Source organism: Simochromis diagramma, unplaced genomic scaffold (genome assembly GCF_900408965.1).
Source record: "Simochromis diagramma unplaced genomic scaffold, fSimDia1.1 OVJJ01000361.1, whole genome shotgun sequence".
Classification (NCBI taxonomy): domain Eukaryota; kingdom Metazoa; phylum Chordata; class Actinopteri; order Cichliformes; family Cichlidae; genus Simochromis; species Simochromis diagramma.
Window position 1 is genome coordinate 14,769,098 of NW_024386860.1, and position 24,182 is coordinate 14,793,279.

At 38.5% G+C, this 24,182-nt stretch overlaps 2 protein-coding genes across 2 annotated transcripts in view; both read left to right on the forward strand.

The window, feature by feature from the left end:
* The window catches only part of LOC120732854 (thrombospondin type-1 domain-containing protein 7A), a 204,628-nt gene extending 201,652 nt beyond the window's left edge, over positions 1-2,976 (forward strand). Inside the window, exon 30 of the mRNA XM_040030719.1 lies at positions 2,557-2,976. Coding sequence (XP_039886653.1) covers positions 2,557-2,647 — 91 coding nt within the window. The 3' untranslated portion in view covers positions 2,648-2,976. The remainder of the gene's footprint in view (positions 1-2,556) is intronic.
* Positions 2,977-6,908: 3,932 nt separating this feature from the next.
* On the forward strand, positions 6,909-23,960 carry LOC120732855 (neurexophilin-1). Its single transcript, XM_040030720.1, has 2 exons — positions 6,909-9,008; positions 23,148-23,960. The coding sequence occupies exons 1-2, from the start codon at positions 8,928-8,930 to the stop codon at positions 23,931-23,933; spliced, it is 867 nt and encodes a 288-aa protein (XP_039886654.1). The 5' UTR covers positions 6,909-8,927; the 3' UTR covers positions 23,934-23,960.
* The last annotated feature ends 222 nt before the right edge of the window (positions 23,961-24,182 follow it).

Consider the following 24,182-nt stretch of genomic DNA (forward strand, 5'->3'; position numbering starts at 1 on the left):
TGTTTAAACTCCAAGCAGAATATGAGCAGACTGAGATGATGACATTAAAGAGACATTTAAGTATTAACTCCAGGCAAGGTTTAAATCAGGTTTAGATCTCCACGAGGCTGAAGTGCTTTAATAAAACGATGTCACGCTGCCCTCTTGTGGCCAAAGATGGAACCACAGCAACACATGCCCTTTATTTCCTTCCCAATCAACTATTGTTACAAGATAAACACTCTTTGTTCCTCTGGGTTCCTTTACTTTAAAAGACATAATCTATAAAGTAGGATAAGAAGATAAGAAGTTCAAATAGCAATCAGTATTTTGTTAAATAAATTTAATATCAACCTTTGGTGCTTTTCTTTGACTTATATACTCTGCTTCGATTTGGCCTAAAACACGCTCTGTGTCACTTTTAACATCAGGAAATTTTAATGAACATTTTTTTTAACCTTCTTACTTTCTATTTTAAATAATCGTTTAACTGAAAAAGATTCTTTGTTATTAAGAACAAACACAGCTACAGCTGTAGTGTGATCACGCATCACTACAGATGAGGTGTTTGATGAACACGTTTTTGCTGCTTGCTTGAACGTTTGCTGTTGTTTACTCTGCAGCGACTTTATCAGCTCTTCATCAGAAAAACTATTCACAGGAAATTCCCTAGAGTGTTCCTCTGATTGTGCTCACCAAATCCAGTGCTTCAAAAAGCATTTCGGTACATTTCTCGTACTCTGGCTTTGGGAGGAAATATTAATTAGACTTTTTTTTCTGGTTAAAACTAGATAAAAAAAAAAATCTTAACAATAGAAGTTAAATGATAGAATACACAGCAGAACTAAATATTGGCTTTAATGATTTCAAAAGCCGTTCTCTATGGGATATCGGATGCTTCTGAAAATGTCTAATATTACACACCTCATTACTTTGACACACCCTGATGTTTAAGCAGCACTGAGAGCTCAGAGAAAAGCTTTGTGTCTTTGCTTCATCTAGAAGATTTTTTCCTCTCTGGTAGAAGAGGTCGGGCATGTGATCGTCTCTCTGCATATTAACTCACTAATAGCTCTTCATCCTTTTAAACTGAGATGTATGAGTCTCATTACTCACAAAAACAAACAAACAATAAAAACTGTTTGTTTAAAACCTGTTAACCAGTACAGTGACTGTAGTCTGGGCTCTACAGCTTTTTAGTTTTTAAGGTAACCTGAGTCGTAGTTTTTTTTATTTTCTTAGGAGGTTTTTTGTAGCTGTCAGATTTTGAATCCCATGAAATTTCAGAACCAGTGATGACATGGTTGAAATACAGAAGCCTAAAATAAGGTGCAATCGAATATTGAGTGAGCAGAACCATATTATATAAATAAAACCATACCTGATTTAAACTCTGGACCATTTTTAAATCATCATCGGCCAGTCCTGTTTTGACAACTTAAATTGCTCTTCTGCGATTTTTCACTAGCTTTTTTCAAACTGACCTAAATTTCATTTCAAGGATCATCAGTAGTAATCTGATCCTGGTATCCAGACATGACCCAGAGTGTCACATTATTACCCCCCCCCCCCCCCAAAAAAAAGCATGAAAGCATTCAAGCAAACCACCTGAGCTGTGATACATGCTATCCTGGGCCAGCATACTGAGTATTTTAGCCACAAACATTCACCAACTGCCTTAATCTTATGATTTGGCTCCCGGCCACTCAGTGCTCTTTCTCCAAAAATTAAGGAAATCACAACACTAGCAGAGGTAGCTCAGCAGGTTGAACGGCTCATCTGCCAGATGAGCCGTTCTACCAAAAAGATCAGGCTACTCCATTGGGTGAATGAGGCTTGTAGTAAAATGTGATTTGAGTGCTCAGTTTAATGGTCAGAGTGGGACTTCCAGGGAGTCATCAAAACAAGGCATGGCCGTTCCCAAGGAAATTGTCTATATGGGTAAATTAGCCACATTTAAGCAGGTCTGGGTCTTTTTTTCTTTATTGATTGTGTTGCAGAACTTTTGTCATTACTTATGCCAGATGTCACCATGATTGTCTAAAAATAAAGCACACACACAGTTTATGATGTGATGTAATATCTGCATCCTTTTTTAAGGTCAAAAACAGAAGTGAAGAACTACTTTTGAACAATTGCTAATGTTTTTATTAAGACTTAAATAATAATTTAATGGTTTTTAGGAAGTCTCGTTGGTTTTGTCATTTTCATGGGATTCAGAACAAAAGAGATCAAGGCTATCGTTACGTTAAGTATTGATAATTTATTTGTGGACTAGAGATACTTGAGAAGGTTCACTATCAGCTTAAAACTGGGAACAGGTATTTTTTAGATTATCAAAAAAAACCCCTAAAACTACAAATCAAAATTAGGAAGCAAAACACAATTCATATGGACATCTTTTGCATTTTTCAAAACACTTTCCCTCCCCTGTTTGTGACATCGCCTCACCTGCATTGTGTGTCTCATAACTGCCATCACATTTACCCAAACACTTCATGATTAGAGTGACAGCAGAGTTGTGTTCGGAGAATCTTTCAAGTGCCACTCTGACCCCGTTTTCATCTTTCCATACAGCAAAAAGCCAAAGAGACCTCAGAGACAGAGACAGCAGAATAACCGACTAAAACCTCTGACTCTCGCCTACGACGGGGACACGGACATGTAGTCCTCCACGAGCTGCTTCACCCAGCACTTCACCTGTCACAGAGACCCACTTCATCACGCCATTACAGTGAGCGACATGGATGTTTGCAGCGTGAATGGACACGTCACGGAGCGCAGAAATGACGGGAAATCCTCTTAGCAGAGACACTGGTGGGGTTTAACCATTTCAAGTAGAGCTTCATTCACTCCTCTTTTGTTTTCTCGACTATTTTCTTTTTGCAGAGCTTTTATGACCTCCAGCGTGTTCAAGGAAATGCCTTTTTTTTTGCCCCCTACACACCAGTATTTCTGTATTGAAAGACTTGTTTGAGACACTGGAAATGTTGGGCGCAGAAGACAGAACCAGCCCTCCTGCTGTCTTTGAACATGGCAGCGCAGGCTCCAGCTCTTCCCCCGCGCTTTTTCTGCTTGTCCCTAAAAATGCTGAGTAGCTGGAGGCTTAGGATGCTCTGACGCTTCGCACGTTGCCAAAAGTCACCGCAGGGAAGAGGAGGAGGGAGAGGAAAATCTCCATAAAAAGGTTTGGATTCCTTTTTCTCAATCCTCAACTGGGTTTTGACTCAAATCTCTTTTACGGTCTTGAACAAAAGGGAGGCATTACTTCTCTCTCTCTTTTTTTTTCGGCTTGATTCAGAGGCACACAGGCCTGTGTTTGTGGGATAAACCGATCTGTATGATGCTGATGGAGGAGTAGCCTGCAATCAGTTGTTCATGGAAACTACTGCCTGCCTGCCTGCTTGCCTCCACCCTTGCTTTGTTTCAGGCACTACATTGCACTATATTAGTGCAGCATGATATGCACATGTGACTTCTACTTTCTATTGCCATAAAACACTGCCTCTTCCACAGACAAAAAAACAAAAACATAAAGCAGAGGAACAGCTTCAGTCAACACGAGAACATTACAAGGGAAGCAACAGCGACAGGAAGGGACGTTTAGACGTGTCACGTTCGATAAAACAGGTGTGAATCTCAAGTAAATATATGTATAGATTTTATTTCTCACAAACATCGGACTTTTTGGTTGTAGTAAAGTCGCTTTCGTGGTTTGTAGATTTCGTCTGGTGTCATCACTTTATTTCTGCCCAGATGCAACTACGATATCAGCAGGTATTAACTGATCGCCTGCTTTACAAGTTCTTTTTTAAATACTTTTTTTTTTAACTCTTTACATACAACAGTTCATGTGCAAACACTCAAATTTTGCAGTAAGTAATAAAAAAATGGACACTGCAAAATTTTAATCATTCATGTCATGCAAATGTCGTTTCTGCCTTACTGACGATAACTGAATACTAACAGTCCTCTAATACAGTTTAATACTTGAATGGGGCAAACGTCGACACTACAGTACGTTTAGACAAAAAAAAATGAAAAACAACGAAATTTTCTTTCGAGGTTAGGTAGATGGATCGAACCAGTTTTTAAACTTTTTCATGTAGTAAGTATTATAGGTGCTCTATTGTTTTCAGTCACACGAAACGAAGATGAAATATTAAAAAGAAAACAATCTGTACAAACAAGTATACAATATGTTAATAATAAGAGAACACGCTTCTGAGTTCAACGTAAAAGCAAAACTGGTGTGGAGAATGTTTACTTCTTTTTGTTGGATTTGTAAATAACAGCAATTTTTTTATTTTTTGGAGAAAAAAAAAAATCAAAGTATGTGTACATTTATTTTGTATTGCACAGAAAACGTTTAGTTTGAATATTGCAAAGTGGGTGTATGATATTGCTGATTGTTGTTACCATGATGCAAGTTGTATGTTGTGACAAACAAACAAAAAAGGAAAGCAAAAAGAAGCGGAAAAAGATGAAGAGTCGGACATTTTGTACAGGTTGTTTATATGTATGGGAAGAAATACTAAAAATAAATGCGGACACGGTTGTAAACACACAAAGAGAAAAGTTATGGAGTCTTTTTTTTTATTATTACTTTCTTTATATGTTCATTAAGGAAAAAAACCTTCAAATAAAAATACTTAAAACTGGCATTAAAGGAGTTGGAGGCTGGATTTTGTATTAGAGAGCCATCATCACAGCCATCCCCTGTTTGCTAGCACTCTAATGGCAATAACACACTTCAGTGCATAAACTGTACAAAAGAGATGGATGTAGCCACCTTAAACTTACTCACTGGTTTCAACAGCTGTTATAGACTCTAGTTTCAGTCGGGCATAGCTTCTAGATCTGAAAACTCCACAAGTACCTCAAACCAGCATTCTTTTTAATGGCCACTGGGGGGCGATACCTGTTTTGCAAAATGCCTTCAGGTCCAATAGAAATCTATAGGAAAACACTCAGATTTGATCTCTGACCACTATCCTGCCAAGTTTGTGATCTCTGTCGCTGTGTTAGGGCTCACCACAGTGGGTCATCTCACCCTATCCCCTTTCCTCTGCTCCTCTTTGTGTGCGTAAAAGATGAATGTATGTTTATGTTTATACTTATTTAAGAGGGATAATGCATATTAATTAACAAAACTTCTTAAATTCATGTGTCAGATTTAGCCATACAGGCTAATTTCCCTACAGTCCCTGGATGTTTCACAGTCTGGAAGGTGAAGCCTACGCATTAGGGCCTTAAACACAGATATCTGTAGTCATACTGACCAAAACATGACGCCCATATAAATCTTATCCAGGGACTGCACAAACCTTCATGGCAGAGACTTCATGGCAACTACATTGACCTTTTAGATCACCTGTGGTTTTATTGAACATGACCTCAAATGAGTGACTGAGACAATAAACCCATCAGGGAATTGTTAACTGGGGTCTGAGCCATTTTCCTATAGGACCAATGTCTTTATTCTGCCCCCTGGTGGCTAGAATGTAGGTTGCAGGAACATAAATGTAACAAAACAGAGAACAGAGGAGAGCAGAGAGACCACAACAGACCTTTACACTGAGCTGAAAGGAAACGGGGGCACATAAAGTAGGTAAATATTTTACCCTCTCAAGACATTAAAACACTCAGTAATCTGTTTTTGACAGTCGGATTACAATACACTTAGAGGAGGTATGACTCTCTGTACTCCATCAGATCTTATATAACAAATAGTTGTGTATATGCAGAGCGGCCGAACTACACATAACTAGCTCACTGGGATTGTGTCCATTAAAAGCAATAAGTATTTTCTCTTATTTGACAAAAAGCTACATTTTACTGTTTTTCTTGACAATTTCATGATCAAAAGTGATGCTTGAGTAAACCAAGATAATAGATAGATAATAACAATGGTATATAGTGCATTGTGTTCAGACTGTAAAAATTGTAGAAAAAAAGGACGAAACTGAGGCTTGAACAAGAAACAAAATATGTTTGTGCGTTTTAGTTAAATTCTTAGCAGTCAGTCTAATTAGTTTGTAATTTTTGGATTCTGACAAGATTAATATTAAACTGAGCATTTTTTTTTGATAGAAGTGCACACTTTCTAAATTACAGTGTTTTTCTGCAGCATGAACTCTTACAGAAATTTCTCAAACACAAGCTTAGGTCTGTCAGAACCCAGAAATAAAAAAGTAAATAAAGAGTTTTACAATTTCAAATCTATTACTTTCTTCCTAAGACTTTTATTTAAATTAAAATGTGCATTCAGTGTGTTATGTTTTCATGGAGATAAGTAATTATGGAAATTACGCTTGTAAATTTAATAGCCGTCCTCTTTCATTTCCCATGGTTCTCTGAGAAACTACATTATATTAGTTACGAAGCATTAAATGGAGAAAATGTGCAATCAGGCAGAAAACTGGTCCAAATCAACAACTGCAGAGACGGGTTAAATCAAGTTTCCTGTTTCTCCGCTGCAGTCAGATGAGACTGAGCCCTGTTCATACTCAGTGACGACATAAATCTGAAATAACAGGTGACACATAAATGATTTGTTAGTGTAAAACTCTCAGTAACTCTCTTTAACAGCTGGATGTTAAGCTAATTGCAAACATTACTCAAGTGGGAGTAAATTGGGCTTTTCTTTGCGTATTAATACATTTTTGGTGCAATACAGAGTGTCCTGCATTTGCTCAAAATATTAAAGGAAAACGTTACCCATCATTTTAAGTTTTGAATAACAACAGTGCTGTATTTGCTGTTTTCTTTACACATATTAATTCCAACAAATGACACCATCACAAGCCACAAGTGCAGTCTTTATAAAAGTAGCTTAAATTATTGAAACAGCTGTTTTTTTATTTTGTTTTTTTATAATTGCTAAATTAACTGAAAGATTTTGACCACGAGATGGCAGATTTTTCCTCCTATTTACATCTGAATTATTTCTTTATTTAACTTAGTTAGGAATTACTTCCAACTGTTCTAGTATTTCGATGTGTATTTGCTCATTTTATTTTTAACTTACCAGTTTCTGACCATCTTCTAGGTATAATAGTGACGGGAATTCTGTACAAATGTTGAGCTAATGCAGTGCACGTCTCAGACTGGGAGCTACCCTGACTAGTTATGCTTTAGTCTCTGACTCACTGCACCATCTTGAGGTCAAACGTGGTATTACTCAAAAGTACAGCCAAGCCTCAAACTTCAGCTGATACCTCTTTGACACAATACAGACAGCTTGGCCATCATGCAAATTCAAATATAGCTCTGTCTGCTCTTACAGTAAGTTTTCAGGTGCCCATGTGAACAGAGGGAAAAGTTTCACTTCATCTTAATGTAACTAACAGGGGACAGAATTTGGTTAGGGTTAACAAGAAGCTAAGAAGCTTTTAATTAAATAAAGTTTTAGCATTATTGTATGAAATTCCCTTTGTATTCCTATCTGCCCTCTGCAGCACTCTGTAAATATCTGCATGATTTTGGTTTAAGTCTGCCGATTGAAGCCTCTTACCAACTTCAGAATGAGCACTGTGGGTTTGTTTCACTCCACTTCCAGTGGAAACATTTCCAATCCAAGCATGTTAATGTTTAAATGTAACTTGTGTAGTAGGAATAACTATAAGGTTTCAGTGTGGGTCCAAACAGATGTCATCTGTGGCTGCAAGAAAGACTTTTTGACCGATAGCCTGTCCTACAAACTGGGGGCGTGGAGTTTAAAAGACATTGGCATTTCCCGGACAGAGAGCGTCTGCTGTAGATTGTATCAAGCTGCTTTACTGGATCTAATTATTTTAGAGTCTGACCCATCCTGCTGATTAAAACTTAGGATATCTCAGCCTCTCCAGCTTCAATCTCAACTGCTTTTGTCTTTCTTTCTTTTTTTTAATCTGAAGTCCAAAACTTTCTCCAAGTTCAGACTAAATGATTAATATTATTAGTTTTATTCTCAGCACATTTACAATGACTGTGTGTGGAAACCATTATTTAGTACCTAGGCGTAATTTAACATAACAATTTCTTCATGATCATAGGGATGCCTGGTTCATAAAGGTGGCTGGTATTTTGACCATTATGGAGCGCCAACAGTGTTAACCCTTTAAAACCTGAATCATGAAATAACTGCCAGAAATCTTTAATTTTTTGATAATGGAGTATTTGTTGAACATAAAGAGAAAATATATAAAAATATATCAAATTTTAATCTGCAGTTTAGTCATTAAAAATGTGTCATGCAATTTATATGATTTTACGAGGGTAAAAAAAAAATGTCACACTGATGATGTAGAAGTCTCAAAAACTCACAAAAACACTTGTATCAAATACAATACGCTGGGCGTCAAAGGGTTAAAATGCAGTTTTTCATGCTTGATTCCAGGTCAGAGTAGAGGATGCACAACATTAACACATCAAGAGGAGGGATGATGTTCTTGAATCTCACTGGGCTTGCTGCTCACAGTGAAAGGAAGAAAAATCCAGTGCAGCTGACTGCCACTAGATGTCAGCCCTTGATGATGTTAAAAGTTGTTTCTCAGAAGTGTGAACCTCCTTCTCTTCTCCCCCAGTCTCCTCTCTCCCTCCCCCTTCTTCATTCCATCTTTTTTCTCTCTGTCCCTTCCCATCCACTCCCCCCACTCTCTCTCTCTCTGAACCTCAGAGCGCGCTATATAAAACATCCCTCCACACTCAGATATACAAACACCTCCGTTCCCACCACAGCGCCTCCGAACCCTGCGTCAGAAAATACCCCAGTACTCACTTGAAGCGTTTGAACAGCAGACACCTGACCCTTCCTGAATGAGCTGGAGAAGACTCCTTTCTTCTCCCGCATCTCTGGACCGTCTTCTTCACTCTTTATTTCTCCTCAAGTTTGGCAGCTGATAACGGCTCAGAAGGAGATTTGTTTGTTTGTTTGCAGCAGCTGAGAAAATCAAGGACTGTTTGACATGAGGAGAGACGTTCCACAAAGAGGCATGAAGACCACATGTCTGTGGACTGCCGCCGTGCTGCTGTCAGTCATCTCTCTGGTGAGTTAAATATTATTTTGATTTGACCTTTTTTTAAATTCTCCCATCGTTTAATATCTCTGTGATTAATGTTTGCAGTTTTCATAAAAAGACATTTCTACAAGTGAGTTTCAGTTAAATCATCAAACAAGCTGGAATTGATCATTTTGAGGTCACGTTGCTGTCTCATAGTGTGGCCAATCTAATAATATAGTCATTTCAGACACATGTGATCTGCATTATAGTACAGTTTTTAAGTCCCGGGATGATCAGTTTTCTAACATATCTATGCATTAACTCATTAACATCAAGATGAATTAACCAATCTCAGCATAAACACAAACTATGCAAATCCAAATCTGCATCTTGACAAATCCACCCTCACACAGTCCCGCTGGATATTTCTCCCTCAGCACTATTCATTCAATCCTCGCTTTGCATTTCCCCCCCTTTTTTTTTTCCTCCCATTTACAGATGTGGTCCAATAAGAATATATTTGGCAGTACGGCGGGGAACAGCCTGAGCCCATTATGGCAAACATACCAGAATGCTCCCAACTCAATGCCTTGACAGTTTGTGACAACCCAATTCCTTTAATCCTTGAAGAGACAGTAACCCCTCACCCGCTGATAAATCTGTCAACAAAGCAATCAAAGCAGAACAGGAGCCACTCCTCTCTCTAACAAAAATTCCATAAACTTAATCCCCACAAACTTGACTGGCCTTAAAAAGCTCCCGTGGTGTTATCTGTGTTTAATTTGCATAGTGATGGAAAGAAGTCAATTACTATTAATTATTCTCTACAACTTAATACCCATTATCGAATTGAATTCACCGTCTTGAAAACCATAAACTCAATTTCACAGCTGACTAAGCGCACTAATCATTTCACCCCTCCCACTTTTTTTTGGCTTTATGGAGCCCTTCCTGCTTTAAAGGAAAACAATTCATCGATTTCAGAAGCAACAACATTAACAAACACGGATTCCCACCACCCCGTCATGATGTAAAGACAAACAATCATTAACTATGTGAGATATATGTACAACAGCATCATGGTAGTGCGAGTTGATCTCATAGCATCACTTGACAGGAGTGTGTTTTTTTCCAGACTGAGCTGCCAAATTGCTTCGCTATGCTTTAATGGGATGATCATAATTGTTTCGTACTTGGTGCATCCTAAGCTTTTGCCTGCAGCTCCTTCAACAGATTGACAGACCCATGGGAACCTCACAAACTTATTTTGGCCGCCTTTGAACCAAGTCGTGTGTGAAATAATATGATTATGCATTTTTCCTCTGGGTAAGTTGGAAAACTGGTGGCTAGATCCCCCCCTTCTTCTTCTTCAAACTGCCCCCCACCCCACCCCCCTTCCCACAAAATCCCGCAGTCTGTCCGCGTACAGTATTTATCCTCCTCAGAAGTCATGGTAATAATTGTGCCCTGGCCTCTCAAAGCGGCGCTGCAGTGATAGGACTCAGCTCCATCCACAGCTGCCTGTGATGTCTTGACACACTTTGTGATTTGTCATCATCTCTGACCCCCCTCAGGTAACACTTTGATATCACTGGGAGAAAACAGATCTAAACTCTTAGTGGGCGTCAAATGCCCTCAGCTGGTCCATCAGCTCAACTGCGCGGGGACCTCACAAGACGAGACAAGTTAAATTCACTGTAAATGACTATGACGACAAGCGCCCAGTTGGAAAATAATCCAAAGACAGCATCAGCACTCTAAGGACTCTTAAAGTACTCTCCCGTCTACTGTCAAACACAGAGAACTGGCTCTAAATGGAAGATGATATTTCATAAACCAACTGGTGGGAGTCTTATGTTAGAATTGTCTGTGATTCATGGCGTCTAAAAGTTGTAAATTAGATTAAAAATAAGCTTTTATAGAGACTAGTCTCACACCTGAAAAGTCACAGGTCTGATCCTACAACAGCCACATGTCCTTCAGCCAAACCCTAACCCCTTAATAGCTGCTCATATTTTAAGCTTCTCTCCATAAGAGCATCACTTTAATACCTTAAATTTAAAAAAAAAAAATAAAGCTGCAGGGCTCCCTTTTCCAAACTTTTTTAAAAAGGACGTTCTCTAATACAACTTTATATAAAACACTCATGATCATCTTGTAATTTTCTGCTAGACTTTAACATTATTACATCACAGTCCTGATCTTCTTTTTTCCAATCTTGGGTTGGTGACCCGGCCAACAGGTCTTTGCTTTTCTTTTCTCTGATGCTCAATACTTTTACCTTTTATCACAGAAAATATTTAAATCTGAGATGACTTGAACTGCTCACAATTCAAATATGCATCACAAGTAGGGACCGGTTCGTTTTAAGGTTAGGAACTAGTCTCTTAAGGCAGGGTGAACCACAACAACCACACCTTTGATAAAAAAAAAGGCAAATGAGTGCAAAACAAATTCCATCTTTTTGTTGTTTATTAAAATAGAATAATGATAAATCGCTATCTGTTAAGCAGCAGCTCTAATGTTGCGGCTGAACTCACAGCACCTAAGCAAGATTGCAAAGTGGAAACCCACATCTGCCATCAGGCCGGCCGCTCTCCATTCTCCCTCTGTTAAACCAGAACTGTCGTACCCACAAATCCTTCCCGCACAGCAGTCGCAGCAGCAGCCGCAGCATTCAGGTAAATGAAAACTGACACACACTTTCATTCTTCCTCACAAGGTTTTGTGTACAGCCCACCGCAGAGTCATCTGGCTCCTCCGGTAGTTCTATTAAAGGTGGAATTTGTTGGCTGTTCGGGGGTCCAGTCCCATAGAATATCCTCCGAGCTCCCGAGGGAACGGGGGGGTTGTTTATCTTCCTGTTTCAAAGAGCGGACGCCTGCGCCTTATCACAGCCTCGCCAAGAGTAGATAGCATTTAAGTTGTCCAACAGCCTGCCTATATGCTGCATCTGGCAATCAGAGTCGTTTCCTAAAGGACTTGTGCATAGCGATGCTGTTAGCGTTATCTTGTTGAGGGATTCTGCCTCATATGCCGAATCTGGGAATTATATTAACAGACAGTTAAATGGGGTTTGGGGGGGAGGGGGTGGGAGGCTCCTGCATGACAAACTGTAAAACGAAAAGTTGGGCTATGAAATAAAAGCATCTGAACGTGACTGAAAGATACAGTATCTCTGAATGGAAACACTGCATTTAATATATATTTCACAAATAATTTTTTTTTACTGCAGATTTTCCTCAAGGCTTTGACTGACTTCCCTTTATATATTTAAAATATTTTTTTAGCCTCCATCAAGGGGGTTTGGCAGAAAAGCAAGGAGGGTTTAACTGGTTTAAATTATGGGAAACACAGACGCTACACAGATATTGCAGACAAAGCTTCACTCTCCTGAGTCCTCAGACTTTATGAAATTGTAGTACACAGTTAAACCTGCTGATAGGCAGTATCTCTTATTTTTAGTTTTAGTTATTTTTAGATTTGACTAAAATATTTTAATAACTTTTTCGAAATTATCAACATCTTTTCCAACCATTTTCAGCTACAGTTTTAGATTTTTAGCCATCGACTTCCCTTATTTGTGTGCTGCTGGAAAATGTATCAGCAAAACCTTAAAACGTAATTTATTCAATTGTTCATCATAGTCCATTACTAATTATTATTATACAACTAACTAACTAACTAACTAACTAACTAACTAACTAACTAACTAACACTGAGCTTTAAACGATTACGTCTGATATCCTGAATTATTTTTATCATTAAGAAATCCCACGCAAAGAATCACTCAAAAAACAGAAAGTTGACACATTTGGTGATGTAGTGTTTGTTTCCAGTAGCGGGATGGTGTATGTGGGGTTTGCCCAAAATAAACTGTAGTGTGTGTTCACTGTAAGGAAGAGAGAAATGAGCCAGTGAGGCAGGATGGATTTTAATAGTTTGTGGACAGAGGACTTGTCAGTGGGATCGGTTCATTGTTGGCTTTGGTGTTTTTGCAGGATGTTGACGAGGAGGACAATGTAAAATATGGGACCCACTCTATACAAGTGTTTGCTAACAGATAGTATTATAATATATGTCATATAACAGACAGTCAATTGTCACATATTAAAATATCTAAAATAAATAAATGCTAAATTATGTAAACATATATATTTTTTACATACTTTACAGTTATGTAATATTTCTGTCTCACTGCTAGTTGTTTTTATTTTTCATTATAAAAACTTGTTTTTAAAGGCAGAATAATTTATTGTATATATTCTGGTGATATTTGTAAATTATAGATTGTCTAAGATTTGTTTTTAGTAAATTTAACTTACTTTTATCCAAAATGTTCCAATATTATTATTATTTAATTTGAAATAATACTGCTCTTTGTCTTCTTGGGGAATAGTAGATGGTGTTACTCAGCACTACTGGGAGCAATGGTCTCACAGATTGTAAACATTAGTTATGGGTATCTTTATGATAACTACCCAGTATTGTCATTCACATATATTTTCTTGGTTTTTTGGTATTTTAAAAAGGCATTTCACAAAATTGATGTGAGATTTTCAAATTACTTTTCTTAAAAATGTTGTATTTACAAATTGATTTTAAATAGCTGAACTAATTTTATGTTCAACTATTTTATTATTCAACTAATCTTTAATATAATTTCTCTATAAAAGCTTATTTTGGTTGCAAGTCAGTCTAATGAATGTCTTTAATTTTATGTCAGACTTTAAGATTTGCAAAACCTTTGGCACAGTCCTTTGCAGCAGTAGTTTCCACATTGGGGGTGATGACCTTCTAAATGGGTGACAGCATACATCTGAAATTAAACAAAGGAAGACAAATGTGTTGATTTTTTTCAGATTTGGATTTAATTTTGTTTTTCATTCACGTAATATCTGATAGTCCTGCATTTAAATGATGATCAGTTCCTTCTGTTGAGTGAAGCCACACTTGGAAACAAGCGTCTCAAGTGGCTGCCTCTTCGTTTTAGGGTTGTGAGCCACTGCTTTGCTAATAATAAACACAAGTTAAGTGCAAAATAAACTCCATCTTTAGTCATGAGCAATGTTATTTGTCATTTTGATATTTCACAGTACACAGTAGTGACAAACCAATATCTGGTAAAGCCAAAGCCATCAAAGTGTGACTGTTGACCTTTACGCTGCCATGTTTGTTTGTCTCTTTCTTCTAGTTTCGCGCTTTATTCTCTGTACTATCTCTTTCAGGCACATTCATGCATCTAGCACACACTCCCTTTGTGCCTCACTTGCATGTTTTTAAAGCCAAGGAGAGGTAAATCTTGGCCCTCCGAGTGTTGGTGCAGTCAGTCGGGGGGTTCTGGATATAAACGTTGCTTTAGTCAGGACTGCCTCTGATCTGCCTAATCTCCCCAGGCTGGATTACAGGTTGGGTTCTAATCCGTGAAGTGGGGTCTCTGTGAATGTGCCTCCGAGTGCTCTAATCCAGAGACTGTCAGGTGCTTTAGATGAAAGCTAATTGCATGTCACAGTTTGGGGACCAGACATAACGCTGGTGACAACAGAGCAGAGTTTCCACAACAAGGAATTAGGTCTGACGATGACTGGGCACGCACTTCAGATGCGCTGTGTAATTTTGATAATCTTGGAAGAAAATAGTAAAGAAATCCCTCAAAAAAAATCTGATTCCAGTGACACATCCTCTTAGAAAATTATTCATAACACGAAGTTGCAGGAAATCATGAAGCTTTTCAAAACTCACTGAGTGCGATTTAATTTCCTGGTTGAAGAAACGATAAAGATCCTAAACCCGCTTGGATTTTCATTGTTTGGAAAATATTCTTTACATTTACTCCTCAAAATTCTGCAGCAGCAGCAGCTGCATGAGCGCGCACACGCGCGCACACACACACACACACACACACTTTGAGTTATTAGCTAGACAGGCATTTAACCAAGCAGTTTGCTAATATCCCTTGATCTGGTTTTGGGATTCCACTGAGACTGAAACCGAGAAGCACCAGTAATTACTGCACTCTGAAAATGATATTTCATTTGATCATTAGAGACTACAGTCTTTTAACAACCCAGAATAGAAAAATTAATGGGCTTTACAGTTTGGATTACTGGCCAAAGGTCATTTAGACTCAATTAATTCATTTTCTTTACTACTGGAAGCATCTTCAAATAAATGTATGTTTAAACTGGCCTTGGTTCAAGTCTAACCAAGTCACTGGTTTTCCTTAGAGGGGAAAGCTCCAATGATTTTAGTCTTGCACTAACGTAATCCTTATTTACTTCCTGTTTATTTTTGCTCATTTATGGAGCAGCCCCTCATTTAATTCACTGTCTGAAACAAGCTACTGGCTAAATAAGGGGAACAAAACATGTGATGACAATCGTACACGACTCTCTAAACATCTCAGCCTTGATATCAGAGTATCTGCAAATAAGGTGTTGTTTTCTCATGTAGCTCAGTGGTGTTTATCACAGTTGGATCAGCTAAAAGACTTTGAAATGGTTTAAAATTGTATATACAGTATATATTTTATGTTTCTAAAGGGAGGAAAATATAACATCAAAACATACTGAGCCAATCAGCCAATGATTACTGGCCACTTAACAATCAGTGTTCCCCTAATTGTTATGGCTGAGGCTGCATATCCACATAGAACTGGTAAAAATTTACATACTGCTTGCATAGCCTGAAGCAGACCTACTATGCTCATTTCTGATACATGCTACTATTCTTGGACTCTGCTAAAGTATCTTTGCGTGCTTCTCAGCTGAAAATAATAATTTATTCCCAGTTCATTCATAGTCGAAAACAAGCTGATTTAGCACCTTTCCCTTTCAGACAGCTTTATTTTGATTGGTTTTCTCTGCTGAACATTAGATGTGAACGGCAGCACCTCTGTGCACATAGAATGACCAAATAGAGCTCAACACTGAGGTTCCAGGAAAAAAACAAAAGACATTCTCCATAGGGAGTTTGATTATGAGCCATAAGGTTATAACCATCCAAAGCAGACCTGTTACGAGGTGCAACATTGTGAAATAATAATATGTGCTTCTGTAGGAATCACAAGTCTATATGATAAGAACCTTGTTTTAATAAAAATGTCTTTTATTCTTTTCTGGAAAAAGAACTACCCTACCTGCAATCTTAAATTCAGACAGTGATGTCTCAGATTGGTGGAGGTCGCTGTTACCATGGAAATGTTTAAACCCATGAAAGTCGGGTTGCTAAGTGAGTGCAAAACTTCTGAAACTGCAAGAGCGGTGGTTGCAGTGAGGAACAAAGCACTGTAACCCCACACACATGCACCGCAAACTGTAGATATATATTCAAACTTACACTGTTATTAACCATACCGACGCTATAGTAAAGGATTAAACTTAAAAAGGCTGACAGTCATTCACTGTGGAATCTGGGATTTGCAGTGGGCATTGGGATGAGTAGTTCCTAAATCGTTAGAAGTAATCATGTATCTTTGTAATTATGTAATTATGTCGTGCACTTTTGACTTTTGCTAAAATCAGAATTATGTTTTTATGGTCATGATTTACCTCATAGCATAAAAGTCTTCTGACAGTGGAGAAAAAGTGGACAGTCACTGTTGCGCTGTATAAGAAATCCACTCTCAATGACATCATGCAGAGGTTTAAGTAGACAAACTGCCTTTAACTGAGTGTTTTGCAGTGCTCATTTTGACAGCAAATTTTGATCTAGTTTTAGTAATTCTTTTGACTAACATCTCATTAAGTTTTAGTCATAATTTAGGCATCTGAATTCCTTTAGTTTTAGTCGACCAACTATCAGACGATTACTTCCAAAGTTGATTCAGTTGACAGTTTGTCATATTTTTACCCGTGAGAGCTTCTCCACACGGCTTACAAAGAGTCTTATTTTCTAAATGGGAAATGTGTCATATGTCTACTGTTCGCTTCTTCCCAAGCGTTGACATTTTGTCCCATTTTCATGAAAAACAGGAAGAATGAGAGCTACCTGTACGATTACGAAGACAGGAAAAAGAAGAGGCTGTACCGTTTCCCTGGGGCAGATCAAATGTGCGGATCAACCTCACTGCACAAGTAGATCACTTCCAAACCGGTCCCGCCTTTCTATCCGGCTTAATTTTAGTTCTGATTGGATCCCGTCTCTCCAGAATATTTTCATCTTATTTGCATTTGTCGGCAAAAGTGCCAATATAGTTTTTGTCCTCATGCATCAGTTTTTATTTAATTAATGTTTTTGTCAGAAAAAAAAAACAACTTGTTGCTGAAAACTATGATGACAAGTTTTTGGTTAACAAATGTAACACTGGTGTTCAGAGCAGTGTGAAGACTGAGGTTTTGGCTCACTGGGGTTAGCTGGACATATTCTGACCTCATCAACTGAAACTTTGGTCATGCTTAATATGAAGACCCACCTTTGTAACAATAAGTATGAAAGTCTTGAATAAAAAACATTAGTGCTTTTAAACTTAACAACTGCAACAAGAGCAAACCTAGAATATTCTTAAACCAAAGAAAAAGGACTGAACTGTAATGGCATAATAGACTTTACAGCTCCCCGGCTGACAGTCTGTAAGATACTATTTCACTGAACTTTTACATCCTAAGGAGCTTTATGTTTGACTATAATGGTGCCAATAAATCCTGGAAAGGAAGTCTCCCTCATCCTCACACTCACTTTATCTTTTTACAATGCATCACCACTGACAGACTTTTGTTTCCAGCAATGAAAGACAAAAAGGGCTGTTCATTAATGTGGTTTAACTGCCCCACTGCGCAGGGAAACTGCTGAAATTCAAATTTTTCTCTTCACCTTGTCACTCTAAACATCTTGCTGCAAGGTTCTTGCATTTTTCCCTTTATACTTATTAAAACTAACTAGAAGCAAAGGTCTAGCTACCTTTGAACCTCTGCTCAATATAAAGGTATTGATTTGACTCTGGAGTATCATGTTGCTTTTAAAAAATTCTCTGGCTACATTCCTTTATTCAGAGAGGCAGAAAGATCACAATGCCAGTAACGCTTCGTTCACATCAGGTCATTCATCAACAAGGCCTCTTCAAAACAACTGGAGGCCATCCTTTCAAACTCCTCCATTCTCAATCCAAGTGCATAAAATGAGCAGGAGCTTCAGAGAAAGATCTCAGCACTTGCAGTTTACTCAGAGAGTGCCGTACAAACTCCAGCTTACACTACAACAATGTCATTCAGTGAACTTTCTGAATGAGAGAAGACCTTATTTTCAGCGTATTGATCGTGGGTGAAGGTACAAAATGTAAACGCTTCGACCAGATAGATCTGCTGTCACGTTCCTCGGACGGGGCTTGGACATCACTGTCACAAGCCTCTGTGGGGTGCGCGGGAAATCTTTGCTCTCTCATCTGTGTGATTGTTAGAGGAGAGAGACAGAATGAATCATCAATCATCCATTCAGGGTACATTCAGCAGGTAATAGTCTGCTGTTGCATCACGTCTGCTCCTGAGAAGCGCTTCATTCGTCTCGATGTATGACAGGAATAGCCTTAATCTTGATAAGGACATTTCACACACTGTAAGACTTTCTCACAGCGTTAAAACCGTTTTTGACAGACGTATTTGTACATGGATAATGTGCATAGATTTGTTGATGTTTTCCTGCATTTGCAAAGGATATTCATTTTGATCTTGTTAGCAAGCACTCAGCACGAACACGTCTACTCGAAGCTGTTGCTAGGCAGACTGCTGATATTGGACGACTCTACGAGAACCTGGCTTATACTTAATAAAAACATTTTAATATATTCCTTTAATAAAATACTTTCATAGTAGCTGCAGTAAGGATGCTTGATTAAGGATGAAATCATAATTGTTCATTTTTCATGAACTTACCATTTATCAGACTTTTTTTTAAAGCATATTTTTAAAGCTAAATATGGGCCAACTAACACAGAACATAAGTCACATGAACTAAGTGGATAAAGAGCTCAAAAATTACGAGTTAAAGAAAGTTTATGTAGTATTGGTTTTGCAAATATTATAGAAAAGAAACTAATCAAAACAAATGGCCTAAATGTGGCCATTTTTCTTTTATTTAGGAATAATTGTACATAATATTTGCAGTTTATACGCTAAAAGATAGATACGTCAGCTGTTTGTTTGTTTTTTACAATACTGTGGCCCGTACACTGCACAGTTACAGGAGCACATTTGAATAACTGCCCTGAATGTGAACACTGAATGGGATTCATTAATCACTGCAGAAGTTTTAGCCACGGTGGCCTTTTGCCAGTTACACCTCAACACTTCTCTATGCCGCACTTAGGCTACGTTCACACTGCAGGTCTTAAAGCTCAATTCCGATTTTTTGATCAAATCCGATTTTTTTGTCTGCTTGTTCACACTACAAATAAAATGCGACAGCAAACGCGCTCTAGTGTGAACGCTCAAAGCGGCCCGCATGCGCAAAAGAAGACGTCACACACAGCGCGCTCTGTTTAGACCCAGAGCAAACAATATTGTTTGACTGATGGCCCTTAATATAAAGACTTCGGACTTTATGTTCCCTAATTTTTGCTTTAAGTTATTTTGTTATTTACATAATAATGTAGATAACCTAATAATGATCCTTATTGCTGTTTTAGAGAAGCGGTGCTTCAAAGGTTAGTCGCAGATTTCTGTCAGAATCTGCAGATTATACAGTACAAATAAAATGTTCACGTTTCTCCAACGTTGTCTTCCCAACAGTTTCACTGACATCTACGCTGGATGGCCAGGAAGCGTTCGAGATGTCTTCTCCGGCGCTGATAATTGGCGTCTGTCTTGTGTCAGTGATGTAAAAGACGATTTAATGCGACATGACCGTTCAAACAGCAGCAGTCGCTTTCTAAAACATCGGATATGTATCGGATTCAGTACCACATACGAAAGTGACCCAGGTCGGATTTGAAAATATCGGATTTGTGCCGTTCACACTGTCATAGCATGATCGGATATGGGACGCATAGGGTCCAAAAAAAAAAAAAAAAAAAAACGGATTTGATGCGCTTTCGCCTGCAGTGTGAACGTAGCCTTAGACACTGTGTACATCACACATCCACGACGCACAAAGTCTAAACACGAAATAAACAAAATAATCGCAGCCGTATTGAAGTAATGAGCTGAAGTTAAACGTTAACAGTCAGTAATCAGTGGTGAGTCCAGACTAGCAGGTGTTTTTGGCAGAGGTGTACAAGCCCAACAAAGGCAGCTGGAGGAAACCATTAATGATCCTTCCACAGGTTCATCTACAGAAACCTGGATATGGTGCAATCATCTGAACCAAAGACTCTTTTTGCCATCTTGGCTGAGGTTGAAGTTAACTAAGAGCGAGTTTTGGCTTTTAGAGAGAGGTGAAAGCATTGTGCTTGATTTATAACACAAGACAAAACAAAAACTCGAAAACAAGTGAAAAAAAAAAAAGAAGTAGTAATCACTGTGTTGTGATTATCTCCAGAAGTGTTGAAAGACAACTTAGGGACTGAAATTAAAATCCAATTAATCCCAGCATCTGTGATTTCTACCATAAAAATCTAACTCCACCACCACCGAATGTCCACTTACTTCATATAATAGAAGCACAGAGGCTATTCTCTAATATTCAAATAATAAATTAGAAACAGTCAAAGTAGAATAAAAACTCTCCAAATAAACATCTCAAAGTAAAGAAGCACAAAGTGATCAGAAGACTCGGCTTCCAGGCTGATTCGTAGCGTTTGTTTTCAATACAAACTGTTAAAGAATTTAGAGCGACACAATAACAACTGCTGTGCTGAACAAACAGTAGATATCAATCTTCCAGGAGCTGATCAAACATGAGCCCAAAGCAGGTGAAAGCAGGATATATTTAACGCTGTACAATGCAACACAAGCGTACTGCTTCATTTTCTTTCCTTTTAGTGAGATATTTGATTTGATAGAGCCAATTTCTTATATTATAGTCAGCTTTTTATTTCATGTTTTTTTAAGTGCATTTTATTTCATTTTAGAGGTTTATTTTATCTTGTTAAATTAATCTCTTTGCTACTACACAGATTTCTGTTTATATTATTTTTTTCCTACTCTACCTTTATTATTTTTATTTTCTTAGTAATTGTGTTTGTCCTTTTGGCTGCAGTAACATAGAAATGTAGTCAATTCAGTGATAAATAAAGTATATCTTATCCCTTCAATTCCACACCACTGCAATTAACTGCATCACTGCTTGTGCAAATACCAGACCATATTAAATAGCAGCCTATATAAACAGCTGACCACAAATCTTCAATCATAATTAAAAGAAATGTGCATATGCAGCAGCGACTGATTGCTGTAGTCCAACTGAACACTGGCAATGAATGTAATATGTAGAGGGTTGTTGGTCTGGTCCACCATAGCTGCAGATGTCTCCCTCAGAGTATCAATTCAGGTTATAGAGAGACATAATTACAAAAAAAATGTTTTTATCTACATCCTGACCAAGTTTTTTCATCATTTCTCCACCGGTTTCTCCAACTTCTGAATATAAAAATGTCAGATAACCTCCCCCAAAATATCCCACCTATTAACAAATTCCATTCCTGATATTTACACGATTTACTAACACATGCACATTTCAACAGCAGTTCTGTAAAATTAGATGGCATTTTACCTTCAGCTGGTGCTATACCTACATGACAGTTGTAATTAAACAAGCCCTCGAACCTGACATTTGTTCATGCCCTCCAACAAGATGCATAAATGCTTTTTGTGGTGCCTTTCAAAACTCTTTGACAAGTCACTGCAGAAAATAAATCTTTCAAGGTTTAGGGACAGAGTCAGCTTTGGAAAGATTAGGAAAACATTCTAATTTGTATTAAAATTGCAACTTCGATTGGGTTTGTTTAAAGTGGGGACTGTCTCAGACTTTTGCCGTCATGGTTAAAATAGCAACAAACTATTTTCCCTCTTGCTCCTCACAGACGAAATTCATAACTCCAACCACCACTGGAGGGATTTGTCTCTAGAATGTAAAATATGTTGTTTTGGGGGATTTGCAGAAAATGACTGGTGCCTTTTTGGGAGGAAAGTCTAATTTAAATGGACATATCTCTATGGGCTGAGTCTGACTCGCTTGAAATTTTGCACATTTCCTTTCATTCACAGGAAAATGCATGCTCGGAAAAATTAAGATGGGCCAGTCTCCACTCATCACATTCCCACTGATATATAGATTCAGATGTTTTCTGTCATTTTCTGTTGTTTAAAAGACAAACACATGTAGAGAACTGTGCAGTTTCAGAGCATGTATACACAATCATACAAATACAAGTTTATCAGACCACCATCCAGTGTAAGGTTTATGCCACATCTGCCTTAAATTACCAGTTTTGGCAATTATCAAGATCATTTTTTGGTTAATCCACCTGTATGTGCAATATTGAGAGGGATACAAACTGGTGTATTCCTAGAGCAGAATTCCAGTCCCGAATAAATGGGAGGGGTGGTCAGGAAGAGCTAAAATCTGTGTCAAATCAAATATGCAGATCCATCCACTGAAGCAACCCCTTGGGAAATAAGAGCAGCCGAAAGTACCTTTTATTATATTATCCATACAAAGGGGGAAACTATCCATAGAAAACAACTTTCTTTTAGACCAGACTATAAACCTGCTTTAAATTTTTTAATGTTGGGTTTACAGTCTATGGCAAATAAGTTGCTTTTGGAGCCAGCCTCAAGGGCCCATTACAAGAACTTAATATGCGTCCATGCAAGTTATACATACTTTAACTTCAGCAAAAAAATTTGCTTAATGCTGTGTCGCAAAAGCCTATCAGGTGGGAGTTTTCTCAGGCTGTAGATTCACCTGATGCCACTGAAAATCTGATATGGAGAACAAGTCTATTGTTGGCATTTGCAGGCAGAGCTACATGATTCATCAAAAGTCATTCATCAAAAAGCGATGAATGACATCCATCCATCCAACTTCTTTTGCTTATCCAACATGTTGTGTTAGATCCCAACTGATTATAGGTATGGAATGTGCTTTGGAAGGAAATAATTGTCGATTTAATACGTGTGACCCCAAAACACATCAACAGCTGTATTCATAGCTAGTATTATGGTATTATGAGGCAAAACTTCACATAATTTAGAGTATGTTTGTAAGATTGTGTAAAATTTTAACTAATACTCATTTTATTTAATCTTCCAGGTTGCGAGCGCTGACTCTCCAAGTTCCGACTTGAGATATAACTCAAAATCCAAAGTGAAGACCTACTGGGATGAAAGCAGCAAGGCCGTGTCCATTAGCCGTCTGCTGTCTCAAAGCCTCTACGGCAAAGAGAACTTCACCTCTATGGATCTGAACTACGACGAAGGAGAGTCTTACTCTAAGCAAGAGCATTGGAAATGGCTTTACAACACCTCAGCCTCCCGTGACCCTCGATCAAGGACGAAAAGACGCCCCATCGTCAAGACTGGAAAATTTAAGAAGATGTTCGGCTGGGGTGATTTCCATTCTAACATCAAGACGGTGAAGCTGAACCTCCTCATCACAGGCAAAATTGTGGATCACGGTAACGGCACCTTCAGCGTCTACTTTCGACACAATTCAACCGGTCAGGGCAACGTTTCCGTGGGACTTGTTCCTCCCACCAAGGCTGTGGAGTTCCAGGTCCACCAGCCGCACCAGCAGTACCACCACCATCACCAGCAGCAGCAGCAGACGGCCCTGGAGACCAAAGAAACCAAGCTGTTCAACTGTAGGGTGGAGTACGAAAAGGTGGAGAAAGGCACCAGGAACTCACTGTGTGCCCACGACCCCTCGCAGAGCTGCCCTCAGGAGCAGACCCAGAGCCACGTGTCCTGGCTGTGCTCCAAACCCTTCAAAGTGATCTGCATCTTCATCACCTTCTACAGCACTGACTACAAGCTGGTGCAGAAGGTGTGCCCAGACTACAACTACCACAGTGACACCCCCTACCTCCCTACGGGTTGATCACAAGACCAGACGAAGGGGGGGAAAGAAAAAAAAAAAAGACACAGAGATAGGCTACAGGGTCCTGAGCAATGTCAGATTATATGAAAGAAAATGGAGTCAAGACATTTCCAACTTGAGATGTCGACAGGCATTATTACAAATAACCTATCCTTGTCACAAGACTGATATTGCTCCAATGAACAAGCCTAGCCTGAGGTCATTAAGAGAGCATTTAGGGAAGCATTTATAGGCTTGCAATACTCATCT

What these genes read in the sequence shown, in the direction of transcription:
- LOC120732855 (XM_040030720.1), top strand. Translation starts at nt 8,928, where the DNA reads ATGAGGAGAGACGTTCCACAAAGAGGCATGAAGACCACATGTCTGTGG. An exon ending in TGCTGTCAGTCATCTCTCTG is followed by an intron (nt 9,009 to 23,147) that starts GTGAGTTAAATA and finishes TTAATCTTCCAG; the next exon opens with GTTGCGAGCGCTGACTCTCC.